Source organism: Fulvia fulva, chromosome 4 (assembly GCF_020509005.1).
Source record: "Fulvia fulva chromosome 4, complete sequence".
Classification (NCBI taxonomy): Eukaryota; Fungi; Ascomycota; class Dothideomycetes; order Mycosphaerellales; family Mycosphaerellaceae; genus Fulvia; species Fulvia fulva.
The window spans coordinates 4,032,586-4,048,378 of NC_063015.1; the positions used below are offsets into that span (position 1 = coordinate 4,032,586).

At 53.4% G+C, this 15,793-nt stretch overlaps 7 protein-coding genes across 7 annotated transcripts; 1 reads left to right on the forward strand and 6 right to left on the reverse strand.

The window, feature by feature from the left end:
* Window positions 1–228: 228 nt before the first annotated feature.
* On the forward strand, window positions 229–2,206 carry CLAFUR5_04845 (uncharacterized protein; the record flags this gene model as incomplete). The annotated part of the gene is made up of 5 exons (XM_047903993.1): window positions 229–348; window positions 403–658; window positions 708–1,284; window positions 1,340–1,954; window positions 2,005–2,206. 5 exons carry the CDS (start codon window positions 229–231, stop codon window positions 2,204–2,206), a joined length of 1,770 nt encoding a protein of 589 aa, XP_047761366.1.
* Window positions 2,207–2,876: 670 nt separating this feature from the next.
* CLAFUR5_04846 (3-keto-steroid reductase) lies at window positions 2,877–4,199 on the reverse strand (the record flags this gene model as incomplete). Its single annotated transcript, XM_047903994.1, has 3 exons — window positions 2,877–3,739; window positions 3,772–4,106; window positions 4,162–4,199. The coding sequence occupies 3 exons, from the start codon at window positions 4,197–4,199 to the stop codon at window positions 2,877–2,879; spliced, it is 1,236 nt and encodes a 411-aa protein (XP_047761363.1).
* A 2,406-nt stretch (window positions 4,200–6,605) lies between these two features.
* CLAFUR5_04847 (uncharacterized protein) lies at window positions 6,606–7,882 on the reverse strand (the record flags this gene model as incomplete). Its single annotated transcript, XM_047903995.1, has 3 exons — window positions 6,606–7,062; window positions 7,125–7,345; window positions 7,382–7,882. 3 exons carry the CDS (start codon window positions 7,880–7,882, stop codon window positions 6,606–6,608), a joined length of 1,179 nt encoding a protein of 392 aa, XP_047761364.1.
* A 260-nt stretch (window positions 7,883–8,142) lies between these two features.
* Window positions 8,143–8,643, reverse strand: CLAFUR5_04848 (uncharacterized protein; the record flags this gene model as incomplete). The annotated part of the gene is made up of 2 exons (XM_047903996.1): window positions 8,143–8,387; window positions 8,457–8,643. 2 exons carry the CDS (start codon window positions 8,641–8,643, stop codon window positions 8,143–8,145), a joined length of 432 nt encoding a protein of 143 aa, XP_047761367.1.
* Window positions 8,644–8,817: 174 nt separating this feature from the next.
* CLAFUR5_04849 (uncharacterized protein) lies at window positions 8,818–10,019 on the reverse strand (the record flags this gene model as incomplete). The annotated part of the gene is made up of 2 exons (XM_047903997.1): window positions 8,818–9,508; window positions 9,562–10,019. The coding sequence occupies 2 exons, from the start codon at window positions 10,017–10,019 to the stop codon at window positions 8,818–8,820; spliced, it is 1,149 nt and encodes a 382-aa protein (XP_047761368.1).
* A 585-nt stretch (window positions 10,020–10,604) lies between these two features.
* Window positions 10,605–12,572, reverse strand: CLAFUR5_04850 (Alpha-amylase A type-3; the record flags this gene model as incomplete). Its single annotated transcript, XM_047903998.1, has 1 exon — window positions 10,605–12,572. One exon carries the CDS (start codon window positions 12,570–12,572, stop codon window positions 10,605–10,607), a length of 1,968 nt encoding a protein of 655 aa, XP_047760593.1.
* An 812-nt stretch (window positions 12,573–13,384) lies between these two features.
* Window positions 13,385–15,223, reverse strand: CLAFUR5_04851 (uncharacterized protein; the record flags this gene model as incomplete). Its single annotated transcript, XM_047903999.1, has 2 exons — window positions 13,385–14,515; window positions 14,660–15,223. The coding sequence occupies 2 exons, from the start codon at window positions 15,221–15,223 to the stop codon at window positions 13,385–13,387; spliced, it is 1,695 nt and encodes a 564-aa protein (XP_047760592.1).
* Window positions 15,224–15,793: the final 570 nt, after the last annotated feature.

Sequence of the window (15,793 nt, forward strand, 5' to 3'; positions counted from 1 at the left end):
GGACAGACATCTTCGCAGTCGGGTTTCAAGCCACTCCACTCTATGTGCAACAACTGCTAGAAGCCTCTTTCACATGCTAGAGCGGGACACGATTATGCACGTACCACCCACTTCCGCAGGCTTCCCGACCCGAACGGGAGCAAACACTGCATCTGACTCAAATGATTCCCAACGCCAAACTTTTCAGATTCGCGCACCAACTTCCCGCACAAACGCCCCGTCATCAGAATGGCCATTGACGAAGAGCTCTCAGCACTCAGTCTCGGAAAGGAGACAACACAGGTTCCTGTCTGTGCAACGTGTCAATCACCAGCAAATTTGGCTTGCAAGGGTTGTCTACTCGTCACTGTAAGACCAACACCAACTATCCGCCATCCGCTGGATACTGACATCGACCTGTAGTACTGCGGCACAGAATGCCAAAAGGCCCACTGGGCTATCCACAAGTCGGACTGCCGCTGTCCACTTTCCAAAGATGACTGGCAGCTATCTTGGGTTGTTCAGAACCGATCTCCGGCCTTCACTGGCAATTCAGATGGTCTTGTAGCATTTGGCGGTAAGAAGTACTTCTGGGGCAATGTCCCAGCGTACGATGTGGTGAAGCTCGAGCGAAATGAGGCCGCGATGTATCAGGGCAAGCTTCAGCTCTTGTTTGCAGGCAAGTCCTTGCATTCCACGTTCCTCGCATGTCACTGACAATTGAGCAGCGTCTGGCGATGTGCGCAACATCATCACGTCCATCTCATCTTTACCATCGACTTACAAGCGATCCATCCACGTCACCAGCAACGACCTCGACTTCGATGTTGTGGCGCGCAACATCATCATTCTGCTCATCGCCCTCATCGTTGAGGATGACGGAACAGCCGTCGACTGCATGCTCCACATCTGGTATTCCGCTGCCCTTCGCCAAGCGCATCTGGACATACTCACACTTCGAATTCGACCATTTATTGAGGACGTGACCCAGAAGGTTGCTTCAAAGCCAGCTGGAAGCCTCCTCGGAAAGACATGGACACTCGGTTCCCACACCATCCGAGTCGAGCTTACCAAGCAGCAATGGGATGCTCTACTTCTTTTCTTCGACATACCACCGGGCTTGACCCCAGCCTTAGCTAAACAAGCTCGGGATGCCGTCGTTTCAGCACCTAGTCGACTCGACTACAGAGAGCGACACATGGTCATGCTGCAGCCATCACACCGTCTATGCTTCGCCAAGTTCCGAGAAGATGGTATCTTGTTGCCTTTCGGAAAATCGAGGGATCGGTACAGCGTCCCCAACCCGTAAGTGCTTACCACTTGAAGCAGTGTCCTGGTAATCATGACTGACATTTGACAGGACTTTCTGCCAGTCCACGTCATGGCCCATGAAGGACGATGCCGAGCCCACCGCTGGCTGGGACCTCGAAGACATCATCAACACCTCTGCAGGCCCTGCCAAGAACGATTTCTACGGGAAGCTCTTCGTGCTGATTTCACAGAAGCTGTACGCCTTCCGCCAGAAGCTTGCAACTCAGGTCTTCGACTTCCGCCTTACCAACGTCAACGCTATCGAGCTCTCGGACGCATCAGGCGGCAATTCATACGCACGCATTGAGGTACAGCGCTCCTCGTACCCTTATAGCGACTCTACTAACGACTCAAAGGTCTCCAACATCTCGGACGGTGGCTACCTCGGTATCAAGCGCACCGTCGAAAAGTTCGGTCCGATGCTTCAACACCCCAAGAAGAACCCTCATGCCACCCTCATCACGCTCTTCATGAACGCCACCCACGAGATCAACGCACAGCGCTCCGATCATGAAGCTCGAGCTCTCATGACACTGCAGACCCGTCGCATCGCGAAGTACATGACCTTTGGCCCCATGGACTTGCACAGCCCCTGCGGACCCCCGGTGATCAAGATGATGATGGCGCAGGAGCTCGTCAAGAATGTCGACCAGGACTTCGAGCAGTGAGTGCCTAGATTGGTTATACCCATATCACGTTACTGACAGTAGACAGGTACATGAAGTGGACCAACTTCAAGGAAGTGGAGCAGTCTGGCCGCCTGGAAGTGAAGAAGGAGAACACGATCATCGAGAAGTGGCCGATGAAGCTGAAGCTGAAGCCAGGACAGAAGGGTGCCAAGGAAGAATTCGATCTGCTTCTTTCGTCGTCTCATACCGGTCAGGAGCGGTACGTCGAGTGGAAGGTCAAGCAATGATGGCTTGGTCCAAGCCTATAGCGCAGGACATAGTTGTCAGTCCAGCTGTACAGCAGTGTATGTCAGCAGCTCCATTGTGGAAGCGCATGGCATTGTAAGTCTAAGGTAGAGTTCTTTATCCTGCACCAGAAGATTGATCCTGTACGACTTCCCAACTCTGTCCAGGCTTGATCACATGCTAGGCCTGCCGGCTTTGCCTAGATAACAACTCAAGATTGTGCTGATCTCGGACAGTGTACATGGCTTGGTGGCTCATCGGTATGGCGCAAGTGGTTGCCATGTCTGAAGAAGGAAGCGGATGTGAAGGCTGCTGAAACATTCTCGTGCTACTGCGGTTCGCTGGTTCGCTCTCGTTACAAGTCATGTGTGGCTGTTCTTTTGCTTCATGTTATTTTGCTTGACTGATCACCTTGACGGCGAAGCGACTTACTACAGCACATCACTCATGCAGGACCGCGTTTCAAGTATATCGATACAATTATACTACTGAATGATATCGTGCTGAGCATTACTGAGCACTTACAGCCGTGGTTCTTTCGTCTAGCGTTTGCTTGTTTCATTCACTTCATGAAGCATGTGATTGTATGCAGCCACTGCCGCTAGACTAATCATAAATCGATACTTCGGTGGTGCACACCGCATCACGCTATAGCTATTGGATACAGTCTCTTTACAATCGGCTGTTAGATCTAAGGAGGGTATTCCACTCGTTTTTTATCTGCTCGAGCACTTTCCAAGCTCTCTCTCCATCGCGGCCAAATTGACTCTGCGTCTCTAGCGTTAGAGGCTGGTGCAACCGATATTTCCCAACTGTGCTGGTCATGCTATCCTCCTTTATGACATCGACCTTTCCGCAGTATCCCCAGCCTTCGGTATCCGCCCTTAAGACTTCTCCGTGACCTCTAGCCGACACTACGCTCCTCCATTTTCCCTTGCCGTCTACACGCTCCCTCTCGTCAAGTTGATCGAATGGTGCTATTGCACAGTGTACAATACTGACAGCGCCTTTGTATGCTCCAACGACGTGCCACCGTGACCCTAGTAGCCTGGACGCGTAGAGCATGAGGCCCATCATGATCGTTAAAGGCCAGCCTAGAGCTGCAATAGAGGTCGGGCAGACACCGGGATGCGTGATATATATCTTCGGTCGTGAATCTGAGGCAGCCAGAAAGTCCTTGACACTCGATGCTGTGGAAGGAAGCTCGGACGTTAGCACCAGGAGTTCAATGAGCCTCTTGGAGCCTTCGTATACTAGGTTCGTCTTGAGGCCCTGTATATCATCAAGGTGTAAGGCATCGGCTGTAGCGCAGATACTTCCGACCCAATTTATGCGTGTTTGAGAGTCGAAGAGCGGCGACAACCAGTGTGTCAACATGTAATGACCAAACACATTTGCCAAATAGACTTGCCCCGGTGCTGGCTCGGTCGATGGGCTCCTATCTATGGGCGAGGATGGGAGCTGCGGCTTGGCCAGTTGCCCGATTGGCACTTTCGCTGAGTGAGGATGGGTCGTGTGGTATACGACATCCTTTGCTGAGTCCAATTAGCACGCATATACTTCTGACCTGACCAGCCAGTCATTCCAGCGTTCCAGATCACAACATCGAGAGGATTCCCTTCTGTAAGAAGCATGTCTGCCAGGGCTTTGACAGATACGAGCCGCGAGAGATCAAGGAGAACTCCTCGTAGAACAACTCGCGATCTTACTGTAGCAGCCGTGGCACTATCATTGCGATGTATTGTTCCAATCGTATTGTCCAGATGTTTGCTAAGCTTGTCCGTTGTAGTCTTCCGCTTCTGAGTGTCTCGAGTGGAGAACAAGAGGCTAAGCTTCTTGGTCGGTGATGCTGTATGTAGGAACTCGTCTATAAGACGACAGCAGACTGCAAAGCCCAAGCCACTTCAGCCGGTCAGATGGCCGACTACTGTTCGATGTCATTGCTCTTCTGACTTACCTGTTTGTGCCGGTGGCTAGAATCGTGACCGAGTCCATTACTGCCTAGACCAGAGCTCTTTCCAACCGCGCAGAACTTTGCCCCGGGAGGCCTCAGTACTTAGGAGGCCGCGGTCTCGGCTTCTTCAATATCACAACCAGAGGATAAGATCTGGGTAGGGGTCCTGCTCGTATTGAAGCATTGTGTGGAATTGTCTCTTGCTTCACTGCCAAGCAATTGTTCCTGACACAAGATTTCAGCGCAAGCAGATCTTTGCGCTGACCTCCCATTCACAGTAGTTCTATCATTACCAGCTCTGTCCTAGCTGGATCTTGTTGGTTTAGCGCTCCATTGGCTTCGTCAAAGGCTGAGGAATACTCGTGGCAGAACCTTATTGCTCCTCTCGTCTCCACGTGACATGGAGCCACACGGACTCCCCTAAGCCACCCAGAGGACGAGGACAAGCTCGAGATGCTCGCATATGTACGTAGACACCAGCATGCCGAAGTTTAGCCACATGGTGTCCACCAGAGATTCACTCCTGTGATGCGTTTCCACGTTTGCTTACCAGCGCTTGATGTATCATATGAGTAGACTTCGAGCAGCGTCGCGGCTTCTAGTCACTGCGAAGGTCCTCGAACCTGATGGTCAAGGAGGATACGAGAAATTATTTTGCCACCGCATGCCGCACGCAAGCATGCTGATTGCGTAGGGGATCTTGGATAACATGGTATTTCGCAAACATTCCTCTAGTAAGCTCTGATTTGAGCTTGTAGAAGTTCAGCGATACCTGTGGCAATCAGTTCGTTCATGTGTCGACTTTTTCGAGAGATCGCCATGAGTCACGAGCCCAGGTTGGGGTCCCAAATTGGACAATTGATATGGACAGCATACCATTACACCATATCTGATAATCCCCGTCTGCGTGGCGTACAACTGGCAGGGACCGAGGTCGAGAGTGGCGACGGTAAGGATGTAAGTGAATGAATAGCTCACCGATACGGTTAGCGTCGGTACATGCCAAGAGGCCTTGGCACGATCAGACAATTGGAATCAGCATTTCATGGCATTTCCAATCTCAAAATATTCGGAGAATACGGGAGGGCTCCAGATAATACTACAGTTGTGGAGCCTGTGACTTGACGCAGTGCAGTCGTGTGAGTGCGGAATGGGGATCTCTATCTACACTCAGTGGTGTTACTGTGCAAAGACCCGTGGCAGCGACAATATGCGCTTGAGCTTGGGCGAGGCCGTCGGAAGCTTTTCAAGAGCATAGCCGTAAGCAGGTTTCAGCTCTCGCACAAGTCACCAAGCGAAAAGCGCCAATCTGGAAACACCCGTCATCAGTCATTTTGGCCAAGATCGACGGCAAAGTGCGAAGGTGATGTCCCCAAAATGCGGTCCTAAGAGTCTCTTTGCAGTGTTTCTGAGTAGGAGGATTGCCCAGCATGGCACGGTTGTTGAGAATCACCGATACCACCGCGAAGCTGTGCACGCCATCGAAAGGCATTGACGCAGCTCGCGACTGGGTGCAACCACCAAGACCCTCAAGTGTTCCTTCAGTGTGCTTTCGAGATACATGAGCCCCGGTCATGTGGATTCCATCCAAACACTTTGGACGGCAACAATCAGCCGAACGGTCGAAAACCCAGCGACAGAGCTCTGAGTCAAAACAAGACTGGATTTCATAGAAGGCTATAGCATGGTGTCCCGTCCATGTGAAGTTGGGGAAGGGACGGAAAAAATGTGCTGTTGGCGGTTGTGAACCTCCAAAGGTAAGCGTAGCGGAGTGGAGCTCTCTACCAACCCTTCTAGACTGCAAAGTAGCGTGCAATCCACGCTACCGCTACCCGACGTACAGTGCTTATTATACGACGACATAGGCGTTAGCGACGAGTATATGTTTGCGAGTTCGCCAACAGGCACAGTGCGGTAGGTCACGTGACCCGAAAACTTGAAAGTTGACTAATCAGAGCGGGCGCCAAGGCTAGTTGAGGGCTGGTATAGAGCTTCACCCCCTCGCTGACGCCTCACCTACGTACTCGCAAGCTCGTACTCCGGTGTGGCTAGCGCTCGGTCGCTACGCTTAATAAAACCGCCGTGCGTTACGGTCACGTGCTCAATGACTGCGTGGACGTGAATCTGTTGATGCTACTATATATCACCTCAATGCACCTAAAATACAAATGCACCCCTTCTGATCATCAAATGGGCACCAGCCAGGAACCCAAGCACACGTATACGAAGCAGTACCAGCCTGGTAAGACCAGCACACACTAGATGAAGCGTCAACACACCGGGCACCAGCCTGGGAAGGCCAGCACACATCCTCGGCGGAGCTTTAAACACCGTGGCACCAGTCTGGGAAGACCAGCACTCACCGACTGAACTGAAGGCAATCGCACCAGTCCGGAAAGACCAGCACGACCAACACAACCGAATCGTGCCCAAAGTGCACTGGAGCACTAAGTGCCCCGTTTACCGAGCTCTGTCTCAGGTTCATAGGCCTGATCATCAGGCAATGGAGCTTCTCCAAGGGCGCTTTGAGGGAAATCGCCGAGCTCGCTGAGATCGTCGTTCCCTGCTTCTGATTCTGCTGGACTGGCGAATTGGATGCCTGCAAGCTCGCTTTCTTCAACATCGAGCTCACTATCGCTGTCACCATATGCCGGTGCTTGCCTGCTGCCCTGGCCTTGAATGCCCGCAAGTTCGCTGACCGGGAGATTTTTGACGTCGTTGGCGAGCATCTCGTCCAGCACCTCATTGATTCCGAGACGCCCAAGTTCACTTTCTGACACGTTGTCGATGTCGCTCAACTCAGCATCAGAGGCTGTGCGCTCGTTGTCTTTACTACTCTTGCTCTTGCTCTTGCTCTTGCTCTTGCGCTTCGACGCCTGCCTCCTGCGCTTCAGGTCTCCACCGCTTTGGTAAGTCCGTTGGCTTTGGGGATCTTATTCTTCAACCGACAGCTTCGCATGAGCAACTTGTATTGCTGAAGAAGCTTTGGGTCTCTCCGGATGGCCTGCTCACCAAGCACGGCATCATCACCGACCTTGTCAGCACTACGTTGCCATTCGTCGACCTGACGTTGCAGGTCCTGGACGTCATACTCAAGGAGATCTACTTTCTCGTCCCGGTCTTGGATCTGCTCGAGAAGCTCTTGCTCCCTATTCCAAGCCTCTCTCCAGGCGTTTTCATTCTTGATCTGGAGGTTCAGCTTTTTCTTCTACCTCTTCAATACGTTCTTGGCGTTGTTCTCGCCGGGCTGATTGTGCGGATCGTCGGCGGGATCATATCGAGGAATCAGCCGTCGGCCTCGTCGACCTCCGCGAGCGCCTCGCTGTGCCCAGGATCCTCGGTATCCTTGGGATTCTCGAGATCTTCCTTGGAAGCTTTGCTCTTGTCCTTGAAAGCGTCCTTGGCCGCGAGAACCACGTTGCGTCTGGAAGTGCGGGACATTGAGCATCGCCGCGATCTCGTCCGCGCTCATGAAGCGGACTGGGTGTTGCATCATGGGATTGAACCCCTGCTGCTGCATCTGTCCCGAACCGAAAGGCATCGGTGGACCGTACCACTGAGGTTGCTGTTGCTGCTGATGCTGCTGATGCTGCTGATGCTGCTGATGCTGCTGATGCTGCTGATGCTGCTGATGCTGCTGATGCTGCTGATGCTGCTGAATGTGCTGGTTGGCGAATGGCATCTGGTACTGGCCGTTCGACTGCTGGTTCTGCTGCTGTTGCATGGGCTGTCTGGACGCCGACGCATTGCTGTCATTGCTCTGCAATTGCTGGCTGGCGCATGCATCGCCAAGTGAACACTCCAGTACAACACCAGCCGTGAGGCCAGCGAGATGCACAGAGAGGAAGAAGCTCAGGTACAACACCAGCCGTGAGGCCAGCAAGATTTACAAAGGGAAATACGCTCAGGTACGACACCAGCCGCGAGACCAGTGAGATGTACGAAGAAGACGGGAAACTCAGACCGACATGCACGTGACGAAACTTAATCTTCCTCGTCATCAGACAGTTGGAGACGAGGCGCTTTCTTCTCGCCTCGTAAATCGGGAGGCTGAACCTGCGCAGGCTGCTGAGTCTGCCGCATAGGCTGCTTAGTCTGTTGAGTAGGCTGAGGCGGCTGAGTCTGCTGAGACCGCTGAGACTGCTGAGACCGCTGAGACTGCTGAGTCTGCTGAGACACAGTCTGTTGAGGCCGCGGAGGCTGCTGAGTCTGCTGATGCTGATGAGAGACTGTCGTTGTCTCAACCGACTTGCTACCCTGAGCAGTGGCGGGATTTCGAATGCCTTGCTAGCGCCTACCAGTTGCTGGGACCGCGGGTTTCTCACTCGTTCGCCGATGTGAGCCTTGTGCGCGTCGGGGAGTGGGGGCGATTGGCATCAAACCAAGTATGCCGTCAGCATTAGACGTGCCGGCAAAAGCAGCGTCTTCTTCATCCACTGATACAGGATCCGATAGACCTGCCTCGGGATAGTCGCAATCCTTCATGATATGGCCGAACTGACGGCAACGATAGCATTGCGGCGGGGTTTCTGGCTCGAGATAACGGCCACCGCCCTTCTTGTTGGCCTTGCTATCAGCATTGGCCTGCTGTGATTCTCGGACTGACCTCTTGTGGGTCTGGTAGTCTGTGGGCCCAAGAAACCGGGGATTGAACGCGAGTTAATGATTCGTGTGCGCGAACAGTTTCTCCTGATCCTTGCCATCTGTGCTGAACTGATGGCGGAACTTCAGCATTAAGCCACGCTTGGGGAGCTGTGCTCCATGCGTGCAGCCATCTGGTATAGGTTGCACGCAATGAGTGAACTTCTCAAACGAGAGTATGAGCTTGTCGTGCTCAGCAACGATGTCCGGTATGGTATAATCCACCATGATGGCGCCATGGTTGTATGGTACTTCGAAACCGGAATACGGTCCGATTTTGAGCTGGAGGCGCTGGGCGATACCGAGAAACAGGATGGCTACGTCAGTATGTAGCCCATCGCACTTCGAAGAGCCTTTTGAGCACAATCTGTTGAAGTCAAGCTTCAGCGTGCAAGCACGAGCCTGGTTCAAGGCGCGGCAGTGGCCACAACCGAACGGCCAGATCATACGATCACATTTGCGGCCATATGCTCTGCAGGAACCGCATTCGACCATGATGCCAAGACTCTCGAGGACCTCGCGGATCGCTGCTTGGACGTTCACGTTGCCCGGCTCCTTCAGCCAGGCCTCGAAGCTCTGCTTGAACTTGACCCAGTCGATTGCTGTTCGATGCACAACCTCGTTGCCCAAATCATCCCGGCGCTTCGGCGTGAATTTGGCTGGTGCTGCTGCTCTGGCGTCGGTCCTGGGCCGGCGGATATATGGGCCGCTTGTGACCAGTGCAGGCCGCTTAGGCTCATCCGACGTTGGCAAGGATTTCACTTCTTCGAAGAAGCCAGCATCTCGTACTTCTCGGTAGTGTCATTCATGTCCTGCTGGGTGTTTCCAGGGCGGACAAGTTTGCCAACACCTGCCATAGCGAGGTTGCGGACCTGCAAATCCTTGTCGTCCCGTGCTTTGCGGTTCTCCGCCGACATGCCGTCGAACGGATTCTTCCGCGTATCCTTGGTTGTACCAGCCTGCTCTTCACTGGCCTTGGCCTTGGCCTTCTCGTCCTCAGCCTCCTTAGCTGCGGCCTCGGTAGCCGCATCCTGGGCCTTCATAGCTGCGGCATTGAACTCGTCCTCAGCCTTCTTAGCCACGGCCTTGGCCTTGGCTCGCAATGCTTCCACTTCGTCCATGTGTTTGCTGCGGTAGTTGTCGCGTAGGGCGATCAAATCCTGTGGGACGGCATCGGCGCTGCCAGCGACCGTGCGGTGCTTCTGGAGCAGATTGAGCATGTCGTCAACTCTGACTGCTTAATGCTGCTCGCTGAGACCTGGTGTCTCTTGCTGAATCCAGTGGCGTGCCACTTCGGGCAACGCTGCTGCGGTGGCTTTCTGTACAGCTTTTAAAAACTGCATTCGATATTCGCGGGAATTATACCCGATGGGAGGAGGGTCGGCCATGATGGCGGCTCGAGGGGTGGAGGCAGGGTGGTTGGTGGATGGTGGGTGGGTGGTGGGTGGATATGGGAACTGTTGTCCCCGAAACAGAAGAGAGCTAAGCTCAGGTACTCAGCCTACGTGGCCTCAGCTTCCACGCTATATCGCAAGCGGGCGCGAAGCTGCACGCACGCTTTGGCAGCCTGGACTTGCTCCTATTGGGCAACGAAGCGAGCTTGCGTCAGGGGTTCTGATAGGCTGAGATTAGAAGAGAGCTGGTGCGAAGTGCCAAGATCAACCACCGAGCCTTTTCCGATAGCCCGAACTTCGTCCAAGACGCTCCAAATAATATCATCAAGGTCATTATAACGTACACAAGTCCTATAAGTTACACATTATATACATCATCGCCCATTACCTCCCCCTCCCCCTTCCTCACGACTAACTTTGCCAACTCCCACTAACAACCGCCGTACTCCTCCCACAATCACTCGTCACCGCAAAACTCCGATTAGGATCCTTCTCCCACGTAACATACCCATCCGAGCCCACACTAACAAATTTATACTGGAAAGTCGTGCCCGCTGGAATATTTACAATCGCACTCCTCACCGCCCCAGACGTCGTTGAACCTGACGACGTTAACGTAACACCCTGTGCAGGACTCCAGCTCCCTAGTTGTGGGATGGAGCCGACGACTCTGATGGTCAGCGCCCAAGAGGGAACGCTGGCGTTGAAGGTGACGGCGATGTTGCAGATTGGTTGTGGTGATCCCGCTGCCGCTGCTGATGCCTTCGGTTCTGTTGTAGATGTCGATGTCGCGGCTAAGAGACTACTAGTAGCTGTACTGAGCGTCGAGCCTGTGGAAGTGGTAAGTCTGCTTGTAGTCGCTGCTAGAATCTGTGCTGCGTTTATTGATGTTCTTACATTGGAGCTGACGCAGGGATCGCTGCCTGCTAACGCGCTCGTGCGGTACAACGTACGTGGCAGACCGCTGGAGATGGTGACAGCGAGGTCTCCATTTCCGTCTGTTGTGAAGACTTTGCAGCTGAGGAGGTCGGTGAATTGAGTGTTCGCTGCGAAGCCGGTGGAGCCGCCTTTAATGGTGACGGATTTGCTATCGGCGGATGCGCCGAGGTTGCTGAAGATTGATAGGAGGCCGGCACCTTTGATGCTGCCTTTGAGGGTGGCGAGGGTTTTTGTGTCGGAGTATACGACAGTTGATTTCGATGTGGCGTAGCCGATGTCTTTGGCTTGTGCGAGGTGGCGGGCTGCGTTCAGACTCTTGATGTAAGTGTACTGTGACGTGCCCGTGTTGTAGTTCGATGGCCACAGCGGCTCGCGGTTGTAAGGATCTGTCTTGCCGTCGAAACCTTGCTCTTGGCCGTAGTATATGATGGGGATGCCATCGTTCAGCATGGCAAAAGAAAGCGCATTGACCAGCAGGACGGGGTCTTGTGTTATGGACGGAAATCGTGGGTTGTCATGATTCTCGATGAAGTTGCCGAGTAGGGTTGTGTCCTTACATGTGTAGTTCTGCCATTGTATGTTGTTCGCAAGCTCACTCATGGTGGCCGTGGTGGACTGGAAAGCTCGCACGATCCAATAGTATGCGGCGTAGTTGATTGTACCAGGCATATAGCCTTGCCATGCACACATCGTGGTCGGGTTTCCATCGAGCACTTCCCCCACTGCATATACGCCAGATGATGCCACGAAGGTGGGCCAAAAGCTCGGGTTGACAGACATGGCGCTGTCCAGTCGCAGTCCATCGATGCTGTAGTTGGACACCAGTTGCTTGATCCAAGTATTAAGAGTCTCCTGCACTGCCTGATCCTCTGTCCTGAGGTCTGGCAGCGAGACGATCTTATCGCCCGCCCAACAATATTGGACACTGGTCTTGTTGCTCCAATCGATGGCGCAGTATGGGTGATACTGAGACTGGCTGTTGAAAGGCACGATGGTGCTATAATCGATCCTTTCTGGAGCTCCGTTGAACGCCATGTGGTTGGCAACTACATCCACCATGAGATACATTCCCCTCGCATGCAAAGCTGCCGCCAGAGCTTTGAGATCATCTGCTGTGCCGAACGCCGGGTTCAAGGAGTATAGATCGGATGCCCAGTAGCCATGATATGGGTCGCCGTAAGGTGTCGATGCGATGTTCTTGACCACCGGTGAGATCCAGACTGCTGTGAAGCCCATTCCTTGTATATAGTCGAGCCTGCTGATGATTCCCTGCCAATTCCCGCCGCAGTAGCTGCCCCAATTACACGGCGCTGAAGTTGAGCCATCTGATCTCGCGAAACGATCTGTAACAACCTGGTAGATAGACTGCGATCGCCATTCAGCCGACGATAGAGCTAGTGCAGCTCCAAAGAGCAACGGTATAGCTTGAAGCGACCACATGCTGACGATTTGCCAAAGTCTCCTCGAGCTCTGCCTTCGTCTAAGTATGCTGTAACTTTTTCTTTCATTATTTCATGACGCGGGATGCATCCACACGCACTGCGTTACGAGTTTCCATATTCTGCCAGGGCTGCTTGAAGGGTGGTCGTTGATTCTTTGTTTCTTCACCGGGCCAGATGTACGCATGAAAGTCTAGACGCATGACTGCCTGACTCGAGCCAAACAATGGGCTCACGTCAACAAAGCCACATTCTTGAAGCAGTAAAAGCGACGTTCTCCGTCTTCCGACTCATGGAAGGGATGCCGAGCTTATCACTGGAATCCATCTTCGTAGGCCCAGAATTGTTTGGCGCGGGCCAAGGATACCGAAACACTGACACCTGCATGGGCTGGCCGCCACCAACCCGAGAGCGCGGTATCTGCCAGATTGATGGGTCGGCAGGCGAGATCGGCATCCCGAACAAGGTGTGCAGACTGGTCTGAGATGCGGCAGTTCAGCCCAAGAGAGCCGAAGACGTCCTATCTAGTGCAGGTACCGCGTCATGAGGCGTCTCGTCCCGCATGGACGTTCGCAGCCTTGAATATGTGAAACATATTGCAGGCGTTCATGCGCCCTCAAGGAACTGACAAATACCTCGGGCTGGCTCTGGGCATGATGGGGTAAGCAGGCTCGATCTTTAAGTCGGAATGCAAACAGCTTTCTGATCGCGAAGCCGGAAGTTGTGCAAAGACACCCGTGATGCAGTCATTTCGACTCGAGCCTACCACACACGATGCGGCCGGGATTGAGCGACACGAGAGCACCGGCACGTTCAATTGATGCTCAGATTCTGCCACTGAACGTCTGACCCATCGACAAAGCCACCATTCATGATGCCGTGGACATAGCACTCGCCTACTAGTTTCCAACATCCTTCACGGACTGTGCGCAACACGAACGGCACTCTGGCGCTCCGAAGTACAAAACATTGATCTCCAGGCTTTGCTATCCACGGTCCAAGTCCTAGGTCGCCTTGCTTGGTGATGAAGAAGCTGCGGCCTTTGCATGCCAATAAGATGTCGTCGTAGAAGCGATCAGCACTTCCTTCAGGATGAGCTGGTGCATTCATGTCTTGCAGCGATGCCAATTCAAAATCATGCGCTCTGTCAACCTCCAGAAGAAGGTGCCAGAACGCGGCAACGTTAGCTCGGTGCTGTTGCAGGTCGTCCTCTGCACATTCGTAATTGGTCAAACCAGTGCAGAGACTCATGTTCATCGCATCCCAGCAGGCGTCTCTGTCATACACGAGCTGTTCAACCCGAGCTGCCAGAACTGCTCCGGCAATCCGACTTAACAATGAGCTGAGGTCATGATTCGATGCCAAAGCATTCGCTGCTCCGGCAATCGGCCACTTCTCCTCCTCCTCAGAGAATTGATACACGCGGTCGACAGTATATACGAAGACTCCTTCGAGCAGCAAAGTGCCCGATGGCGTGTCGACGTGAAGTCGGCCGAGCAATTCGGCTATTCCGGAGACGCGATAGGAGAATAGGCTGTAGTAACCCATAGAGTTCCAGATGATATCCATAGTCCAGTGGATCGCCCTGGACGGACTGTCATCATCCAAAATCGTCTTTTCGTCGTGCTCGACAGCCGACAGAGCCTTGATCCCAGTGGCAGAGGACAGTAAGCTTACGGTGAAGTCTGTGTACAGTCTGTGCTCGGTGTAGTCTTTCGCGTAGTTTGGCAAGATGATAGGGGCATTGTCATCGGCACTTCGCAACAGCGGATGACCCAAAAACGCGTAGATACGGTCCCTCGCATCAGTACAGCCAAGGCCTTTCGCATGGCTCAACAGATCGATAGCGGAATAGTCATAATCTGAATTAGCCTTCCAATCTGGCGTCCAGTCTTCCCAATCGGTGTGGGTGGATGTGTAGGAGATTCCGTAGCGTCTCAGCAGCTGCGACGCACATTTGGTGATTCAGCGAAACAGCCGCATGAGTCCGCGGTAGCCGAACTCTTCTTCACCATACAACACGACAGGATTGCGGGCCACGCCGGTTTCCTGAAGCACCCAGGTACGCGAAAACCAGTCCGAACGCACTAAGCCGGCGAGACTTGACCATCGTTCGTCATCAAGTAGCCCTTCGTCGTCGGCGATTGCGGGCATGTCTTGAAGTCGTCGACTAGCAAGGCGAACATCGTGCTCGTTGACTAGCGACGCAACATCGCGTGGTCTGGCATCGCTGCTCGCTGGCATGTGGACCAGCACACGGTCCGCGCGACGATACACCTTGTCCATGAAGCCGACATGATGTGTCTTCTCAACTACATCATCCTGGCACATACAGATTGCGTCCGTCCACAAAAGCTTTGATCGGTCCAAGTGCCGCATTCGTCGCAAAGCAGCTTCGAGATTCCTGGTGATCTGTAGCGTTTTCCCGCTGCATACGATGGCCTTCTTGTCCTTCTGAGTGCCCCATACATACGATAGTGCATCGTAGGACGGAGCTTGCTCCAAATCGTGGACCCGCAGCCTTGTTTCCAATGCAGCATTGGGCTTGCCGGGCAGAAGTTCCACCAGACGTATGTTGTAGCCCTGAGACAAGCGGATGTATGGAGGCTCTGAGCCGACAGCATCACTACGGTCGCCACCTTGTGAAGCCATGAATGATATTGCCGCCTGCACAGTCTGAAGCTGATGACAAGTCGGGTCAGCACATGGGCTCGACCACCCTCCTGTCACTCATCATATATGCTCAGCGATGACTCTTGGTTCAAAGGGCAGGTCTATGGCTTGATGATCCCAGCATCAGCAGCGATGGCCAGAAAAGTCCATCGTATCGGTCCGTCTGCCCCGTCCTATGGTGGTCGGGAAGTGTCACACGAAGCGAAGCTGTTGTGGTTGACCTACCTTGTCGCCAAGCGTAGAGCTGCAAGCCATTCGCATAGAAATCAGACCACCGCTTTCATGAGGTGGGCAGCGGTGACAAAGCAGGTGGTCAGCAGTGAGAGGTGCCAGGGATTGAATGTGGCCAGGGACCATTTCGACAGCTCATCGCTAGTCCTGTGTGGTGATTCGATGGGAAGGTCGGAGCTGTGATGTGTCCAAGGCAGTCTTTTCATCTGACCAAAGGTGAAGCCAGACACCCTGTGGAGGGTCCTTCATAGAAATGTTCTTTCTGTTTGTACATACGGTATACAAGGTACCACTCGCCGTTGTCGTGATGTGGTCTCT